General features: G+C 42.1%; 1 protein-coding gene across 1 annotated transcript in view; it reads right to left on the bottom strand.

The window, feature by feature from the left end:
- The window catches only part of LOC118750117, a gene marked incomplete at its 5' end in the record, with an annotated part of 8251 nt that extends 6639 nt beyond the window's left edge, over positions 1-1612 (bottom strand). Inside the window, 1 exon segment of the mRNA XM_036484851.1 lies at positions 610-1612. Within this exon segment, the coding sequence (XP_036340744.1) occupies positions 610-1612 (1003 nt within the window).
- Between the last annotated feature and the right edge of the window lie 7801 nt (positions 1613-9413).

Below are 9413 nucleotides of genomic sequence, written 5' to 3'. Positions count from 1 at the left end.
TCGGGAGAGTAGTTTACCCATCGAGGGATTTGTATTTCCGAAATAGTGTTCAGATTGTTGGCAAATTGGGACCATTTTATCAAGCGTAGTGGTTTAACTTGTTCGTCCCAATCTGTTCCGTCTAGCCACAATTCTTGAATGAGTATCTTTGCTTGGATCATAATTGGTGCAAGCCATCCTGCGGGGTCAAAAAGTTTTGCCACAGACGACAGGATTTGCCTTTTGGTTTTTGCGGATATTGCAGATATTGACTCAAGAGTGTATGAGAATTGATCTGATATCGCATTCCATCGTATTCCCAGAGTTTTGGTGGTACTTTCTTTTTCAAAGATGAGGAAGTTTGTGTCTAATATGTGATCTTTATTTATATTTTTTAATATTTCGGGGTGGTTGGCCGTTATCTTTTTTAAGGGGAACCCTGCGGAGTTGAGGGCTTGGATCACTTGAGATAGTGATTCACATGCTTGGGGTAAGCTGTGGCTTCCCGACAGGATATCGTCCACATAAGTTTGTGTTTTTTAACACCGGGGTTGCTAGAGGCAATTTTTCTTTTATATCGTTTGCCAATTCGTGAAGTGTTCGAATGGCAAGAAAGGGGGCGCAATTTACGCCAAATGTCACCGTTTTTAATTTGTAGTCGCGTATTGGACTACTAGGTGAATTGCGAAATATAATGCGCTGAAAATCTTGGTCGTTTTTATGCACAAGGATTTGTCTGTACATTTTTTCGACATCCCCATTGAAAACGTATTTAAACATGCGCCAATTTAGTATTAGGAGCATTAAATCAGGTTGTAGTGTGGGTCCCGTATATAATACGTCATTTAATGAATTGCCTGAGCTTGTGCATTTCGAGGCATTGAATACAACTCTTACTTTTGTTGTAAGTTTTTCTGGCTTTATTACTGCATGGTGTGGGAGGTAAAATGAAGTATATTTACCTTTTGTAATTTTTTCATATGACTCGACTACTTCCATATGATTTAATTGGAGGTATTCCTCGAGTACATTGTCATACGAGGTCTTTAGCTCGCCTTTTTTAAGCAGGTTTTTTTCCATACTTAAAAATTGCTGAAGTGCTGAGGTTCGAGAGTGGCCTAAGGCGAGTGTGTCGGGAAATTGTGGCTTGAATGGTAGCCGTACAACGTAGCGGCCGTTTTTTGATCTTGTAGTTGTGGCTTTATAATAGTCTTCACAATACTTATCTTCTGGGGTAATGACTTGCATGGGGGGGAGTTCTTCTAACTCCCAAAATCTTCTTAATTGAGAATTGAGGTGTTCGTTTGAAATATCTTCAACTTGTGTTGTGAATACCGATATTTTTTCTTTTATTTGGCCGCTCAATATCCATCCAAAGATGGTATTTTGGGCTAACTGGGTATTTGAAATTTTCTCAATGCCTTCTAGCATTATTTGGGGGATTAGGTCGCTGCCTAATAGGATATCAACTTGCGCGGGGGTGTGGCAGTTGGGATCCGCTAATTTTAGGTGGGCAAATTTTTGGCGATCTTTGCCATTTACTTTATAGCTTGGAAGCATATTTGTAAGTTGCGGCAGAACTATGGCGTGTGCCTCTATTCTTACATCCGCATTGGGGGAAATCAGGGTTAATAAGCAGATTTTATTAGAGTTTTGTATTACTCTTCCACCCATTACCGAAATTTCAAAGTTTGAGTTTGTGGTTGGGAGTTTTAACCGGTTTTGTACTTTTGATGAGATAAACGATCTTTGTGAGCCTTGATCAATTAGAGCTCTAAGCTTGAATAATTCTCCTCGATGTTAAATTGAGACAAGCGCGGTTGGCAGTAAAATTTTGCTTTCACTTTCGGAATGAAGTGCTTGTATATTTGCTGTTTTTGAACAGCATGGTTTCTCTGTTTCGTTTTCGAGATTTTCGGGGAGTTCGGGTCTAGCTGCTGCAACTAGCCCTGTGGCTCTTTGCGAGTTAGAGCTATTTTGGGGGCTAAAATTATTAATGTGGAGCATCGAGTGATGCCTCTTTTGGCAGTATACACAATTGAATTGGGGCACCGAAATTGCGCATATGGAAACTGTGCATTTAGACACTATTTCGGTTTCAACCGAAACTGTGCATGTATGCTTTATTTCGGTTTTTGATATATGTATTATTTCGATCCCTGCTGAAGTCTAGAAAAAAGAAGTCTGATGAGGACATGTGGTGATCTCCGAAATAGTGCTATAACTTCTACCGCTTAGACTTTGTTGCTTTTTCAATTTTTCCTAATAAACAATCGTGGTACAAAGCTCAATAAAAATATTAAAAACTAGGAGTTGTATTCAATGCCTCGAAATGCACAAGCTCAGGCAATTAATTAAATGGCGTATTATATACGGGACCCACACTCAACCTGATTTAATGCTCCTAATACTAAATTGGCGCATGTTTAGATACGTTTTCAATGGGGATGTCGAAAAAATGTACCGACAATTCCTTCTACATAAAAACGACAAAGATTTTCAGCGCATTATATTTCGCAATTCTCCTAGTAGTCCAATACGCGACTACAAATTAAAAACGCTGACATTTGCCGTACATTGCGCCCCCTTTCTTGCCATTCGACCACTTCACGAATTGGCAAACAATATAAAAGAAAAATTGCCTCTAGCAACCCCGGTGTTAAAAACACAAACTTATGTGGACGATACCCTGTCGGGAAGCCACAGCTTATCCCAAGCATGTGAATCACTATCTCAAGTGATCCAAGCCCTCAACTCCGCAGGGTTCCCCTTGAAAAAGATAACGGCCAACCACCCCGAAATATTAAAGAATATAAATAAAGACCACATATTAGATACAAACTTCCTCATCTTTGAAAAAGAAAGTACCACCAAAACTCTGGGAATACGATATCAGATCATTTCTCATACACTCTTGAGTCAATATCTGCAATATCCGCAAAAACCAAAAGGCAAATCCTGTCGTCTGTGGCGAAACTTTTTGACCCCGCAGGATGACTTGCACCAATTATGATCCAAGCAAAGATACTCATTCAAGAATTGTGGATAGACGGTAGAGATTGGGATGAACAAGTTAAACCACTACGCTTGACAAAATGGTCCCAATTTGCCAACAATCTGAACACTATTTCAGAAATACAAATCCCTCGATGGGTAAACTACTCTCCCGAACTTCAAGCCGAACTTCCCGGCTTCTGCGACGCCTCTGAAAAGGCATACTGCGCTACTATATACGTGCGCACCCAACAAGATGGCAAAACAACAAGCCACTTGCTAGTCGCGAAAGGCAAAGTGGCTCCGCTAAAGACCGTAAGCCTACCACGACTTGAGCTATGCGGGGCGCTCCTCCTTGCAAAACTAGCCTCCACTGTTCGAACCCACGTAAGCCTTAACAATCGCAAATTATACCTATGGACTGACTCTAAAATAGTCTTAGCTTGGTTAGAAAAACCACCCCATACGTGGAAGACATATGTGTCAAACCGCACAGCCCAAATAATTGACTTAGTTGGGCCAGCAACTTGGCGTCATGTAGCCAGTGCTGATAACCCCGCCGATCTTGGCACAAAAGGTTGCAAACCCCTGCACCTCGCCTCCACCTCACTCTGGTGGAACGGCCACAGCTGGCTAACAGAATCACAACAAATCTGGCTACAATCCCCCATACGCATCATAATTCCCCCCGAAAGTCGAAAAATTTAAAACTTTCATGCCGTATTGGATGATACTGACATCCTTGAGCGATTTTCATCGTTCCCCCGAGCCCTCAGAGTAATAGCTTATATGTTTCAGTTCATAAATCGCCTCAAAAATAAAGTGAAAGGAGCGTATAACCCCCCGCATCATGCACTAGCACACCAAGATCTACAACGGGCTAAAATCGATCTGATTATGTCTACTCAAACCCGCTATTATGACCGGGAAATAGCACTTTTAATGGGTATCCAAGGCAATAGATAAAAAGAGCTCACTCTTAGTTCTTAATCCCTTCCTAGACTCGAATGGAATTCTACGCGCCAACGGACGTCTGGCAAACTCCAGTTTGAGTTATAACGAACGGTACCCAATAATAATACTCGAAAAATCCCCATTTTCCACACTGAATATAAATTATTTGCACTTATTGATGCTACACGCCGAATATCGGCTTATGCAGCAAATGATCCGACAAGAGCTTTATATCCCACGACTAAAGCCTCAGATAAAGAAATGTATTTTCCTGTGTAAAGCTTGCACTCTACATAAGCAGAAAATGCGCACGCAGATCACGGCAGCTCTACCACCTGAACGCTGCAATTTATCTTTGCCGTTTACCATCACGGGTGCTGACTTTGCGGGGCCTTTCCAGATAAAGGCCTCTATGTTAAGCTCTTCCACCTTTACGAAGGGCTATGTGGCCGTTTTTGTATGTTTTTCGACAAAAGCGGTACACCTTGAATTATGTTCAGATCTGACAACTGCAGTTTTCTCGCGGCATTTGCCCGCTTTGTCGGAAGGCGTGGATTTCCCTCAAAAATAATGAGCGAAAATGGCAAAACATTCGTCGGAGCCCAAAGGGCCACTGAAAAGCAATTTGTCCAATTTATTAAGGAAGTCTCGCCTGAAACCGATAAGACATATGCACCCCAAGGAATTAATCGTATGTGGCCCCCTGCTGCTCAAACAGATCAGCCTCCACAGCTAACCCAAGTCCACCTGAGCAGTCCCACACAAACACCACAGCACAACAACATAACAACACAATAGACCACACCACAACTGCGACAGACCACAGAACACACACAACCGCACCACCACCCACACGCCGCCGCCAACAACTCTTGGTTCCTCCTACAATCTGCACAGTATGTCAGACCAGGATATTCCGTAATGTGACATCAGTCAAGTGCAACACCTTCCTTGGCTGGTGCCACTTTAGGGCATGTTCAGGTCTGCGCACCACGCGGCATTGGACGAGGAACTTCGCAGCACGGTAGCAAACTTCAATCGCGACGCCACCCACCACCACCACAGTGCGGCAACCACCTCAGCAGCGCACACAGCCAATGGCGTCACGGCCCCACACATCTCTCACACCCCGCATTACCACACGTCTCCCGAACCACATGAAGCTCCTTCAATTTAACTGCAACGGGCTTCAGAGCAAGATCGAGGAGATAACCGTCTTTATGGGAAGGCATGGTATACTGATAGCTGCGGTCCAAGAGACGAAGCTGCACAGCAATTCAACATTGTTGAATTGTGCCGGGTACAACGTGCACCGTCGAGATCGCGAGCGAGATAATGGTGGTGGCTTAGCGTTCATCACGCACCACATCGTGCAGTATCGTCTTATCGAAGCAGACATCGACCGCAGGGATACCACCCTAGAATTTCAGGGCATTGCTATCCGGTCAAAAGATGTTGAGCTCGAAATATTCAACGTTTACATACCCCCTGTCACCTGCTGCCCGGCAGGATATCACCCTGATATAGGTGCGCTCCTCAGAGGTGAAAACCGAATGGTAGTAGGTGACTTTAATGCGCATCTTTGGCACTCAAGCCTGTCAAACGATCGTAGGGGAACCGATTTGGCTGAGCAGATAGACAATTCGACATTCTGCACAATGAACGACGACACACCCACCAGGATTATGGGCAGCTGCTGCAGCCCGCCAGACTTAACAATAGTCAGCGCTGGTCTGATAAACAGCATATCCTGGCGACCTATGCTGACTTTGGCATCAGACCATCTGCCCATAGTCATCTCGATCGATAAACCAACCGACTTTGCTTCCGCGGAGCACCGAACATATATCAATATCAACTTCTCCAAAGCGTATTGAAAAGGCTTCGCGGAATTTGCTGAAAACACCTTCGCTGCTCTCCCCTCACCAACCGACGTCCACCTTGGTGAACGTAAGTTCCGCAGGGCTGTCTCTGCTGCTGCAGCCCGCTTCGTAACGGCAGGGTGCATGACTGACCCTCGTCCAAAATTTCCCTGCCGAAGCGGCTGTCCTAGCCGATGAGCGTGACAGCCTTCGTCAGGCCGATCTCAGTTATCCCCGTATCAGGGATCTCAACGCGAAGATTTGGCAACTAGTGAACGTACATAAGCGGAAGAAGTGGGAAGAACATCTGAAGACCTGTAACTTCACCTCTGATGTGAGTAAGCTTTGGTCAACCGTGAGGTCACTGTCCAATCCGACGAAGCACGACGACAGAGTCGAAATTTCTTTCGGCGGCCATGCCTCGTCGGACCCGGAGCGATGCGCGAGCTACTTTAGCCGACAGTTCATACTGCATCCTCCGGTGGACAAAACCAAGCGTCGAGTGACCAGAAGGCTGCACAAACTGCCAACAAATTGTGCCCCCTTGCTTTCACTTGCGGTGAAGTTCAGGTGGCCATCGGGAAGGCGAAAGCCTCCAAAGCCATGGGTCCCGACGGAATATGCATGCTGATGCTGAAAAATTTGGGTCCTGCGGGAGTAGCGTACCTAACGGAGGTCCTCAATTTGTCTATGGCCACTCTCATAATTGCCTCTACCGCTCCACACATGGGGGGACTCTGGGAATCCGCCGTAAAAAGCTCCGAAGCGCATTTCAAGAAAATCGCTGGTAATTACAAATTTACTTATGAAGAGTTCACCACTCTATTACCTCGAATTGAAGCCGTTCTCAACTCACGGCCTCTCAATATCCTCTCACAAGATCCCTCAGCCCTCACCCGTGAGCATTTTCTCAGAGGAGCTCCACTTCTGGCCATACCCGAGCCAGGAACGCAATCCCTATCACTCACAAATCTATGGGAAAGAATTAAAGTTCTCCACCACGAATTTAGCCGTCGATGGAAGGAGGAACATCTAAAAGACCTCCATAAAATATACCGATGGAAAAACACTCAAGAAGGGCCAAAGATTGGAGACTGTGTCCTAATTCATGACGCATGTCTTCCCCTTACGGAATGGCGACTTGGCCGTATAGAGAAAATATATCATGGCTCCCACGGTCATATCCGCGTACTAACTCGACCGCTCGTCAAGCTATGTTTCCTTCCAACCGCCTCTCCTACCGATTGCGCGAATACCAATCCCCAAAATCAAGAGTCACCGCGCGCACACGGGAAAACGGCTATCAAAAAGTTGGACGGCAACAAATAGACATTTATATATCGTATACCTATTTTAATTATTAAAAATAAAAACATTTATAACGTTTAATCGAAAAGCGAGTGCTTTTACTTTAACTCAAACGCGAGAAAGTCTTCTCGCGTTGCTAGTTACAAAGTTGGAAACTTCTGGTTATATAGATTTATTTATTTATTAAGATAGTCTTTAAATCCTAAATATGTTGTGTGAACTATATTTTTATTACAAATTAATAAAATTTAAGTAAAACAAAATTAAAAAAAAAGAATTAAAAAAATTATTGCACGGTTTTCACTGACACTGTAAGTGGCAAACAATATAATTTGGAATTTTGTTGCAAATGATATGCCCGATACTGTTGGGTGGCGACCTCCCAGATAAAAAAAAATTACCCCCATTAAAGGGTCACCGTTTTTGAAATATTGATATTTATTAATTTAAAAAAGTATGTCTAAATAAGGGCATTCTTTGTAAATTTTTTCTGTAATTCTTTTCTGTTTATGCATGTAAATTTTTGAGCCAACTACTTGAGGTGCGAATCTTATATCGCGGCACTTACCTCTGTTTTACGCCATGCAAACAGCTTTTGCCTGAATTCGGCTCGTAACCCAATGTTGGTTATAGCATCTTTAATATCCGATTTTGAAATAAACTTCAAGCAGCGGTACATTACTCCATTAGCTTAAACGGGACATATCTCAAAATAAATACTTGGAACAAAATTTGTTGTTTAATATTATTAACTTACATTTTAAACACTCAAATAGGCCACTTAAATTGAAAGAAATTAAAAGCTTCTGCAATTTGTCATCATCAGAATCTTGGCAGTCGGTAGAATTTTCCTCGGTGGGTTTGTCCTGCTCGTGAAACCTTTTGCAATAATTAGGATTTTACCACTTCCCGTATGGTATACAACACATAAAGGTAATATTTACGTTTCACTTCCTTTCGATGCCGAATGTAATAAAAATAACTGTAATTGAAATATAAAGTAAAAGAAATCACAAGGCTTGTAAGCAAACGACTCAATGGCCGACTTGAATTTTTCGCACGCCGCGGCATCGAATATTTTTCTGATGCGCTAAATTAGCATTTTTATATTAAAAATTTACAATTAAAGATAACTAAAGGAATATTCCACCTCTATATGCGCTATTATCCTTAAACGCAATAAAAACCACTACAAAGAATATTCGGCTGCGTAATACTTGTCAAGGCAAGTAATTCACGTCAGTATCTGGAAACCTTTTAACAAATATGTATGTATACACATAATATTAACTTTTTACATTTCACTTTGTTTGGTTTGTAAAATCTCTGACGCCTTGTCGCAAATGTGTTACTCACCACATAATATCAATATTTCTAATTCCACTTCGCTTTTATCTTGATTCAATTATCTAATAGAAATATAAATCGCAATAAATATAAGCGAGAACACGACTAGTGGGCAAGCGACGCAACGTTTTATGCAGCGTTTTTGCTGCATTTAAAATGCAACATTTAGCACTTTCGAACATATGTTTTCGAAGAGCGTTCATGCTATCGCATTTAGCAAATGTACATTTACGCGAGTTCGAAATCGTATGCTTTTGACAAACAGCCGTGTTCCAGTCGCTCATTCAGATCCGTATCTATTACGATCAATTCTCATGCAGAAGATAATGTGCAAAAACCCGACTGAAAAGGAAAAATAAGTTTTAAACCTAAAATTCAATACAAAAACTTGAATTGTTTTAACCATAACCGAACATTTGTTTGTGTATATATTCATTTGTCGGTGCTGTCAATTAAAATTTCCTCACTAAATTAGGAAACAAAACAAACAGAGTTCATCACAAATTGATCCAAATATCTATCAGCATCACATCGACGTTGAATTTGCTTAACTTTTCTTTATCCAAATAATAATAATAATATGATAATAATAACAGATTGGCGCTTACACATATGTTAGTGTTTGGCCGAGCTTCTCCTCCGATTTGTGGCGTGCGCCTTGATGTTGTCACACAAAGCGGATGGACCTACAGTTTTACGCCGACTCCGAACGGCGATTGTATTTTTATGAGAAGCTGTTTTTCATGGCAGAAAATAATCCAAATAATGTAAAATAATAAATGAAATCTCGATCGGCGATCACTGAAATGCAGCTAGCCACTGTATACTCGAAAAAGCAATGTTGCCACTTTTTCTCATTAAACCATGTTCGAATCGTGGAAATTTTGGAAGATCACAGGATTGCTTTTAGCATTTAGATTCTTAATGCAAAAATGGAGTTGCATTTAGGTGAGGAATTTTGTATGGATA

Source organism: Rhagoletis pomonella, unplaced genomic scaffold (genome assembly GCF_013731165.1).
Source record: "Rhagoletis pomonella isolate Grant_MI unplaced genomic scaffold, Rhpom_1.0 Rhpom_scaffold_00144, whole genome shotgun sequence".
In the NCBI taxonomy this organism is placed as follows: domain Eukaryota; kingdom Metazoa; phylum Arthropoda; class Insecta; order Diptera; family Tephritidae; genus Rhagoletis; species Rhagoletis pomonella.
The sequence above is the reverse complement of the archived record's forward strand: the minus strand, read 5'-3'. Positions and strand labels throughout refer to the sequence as shown.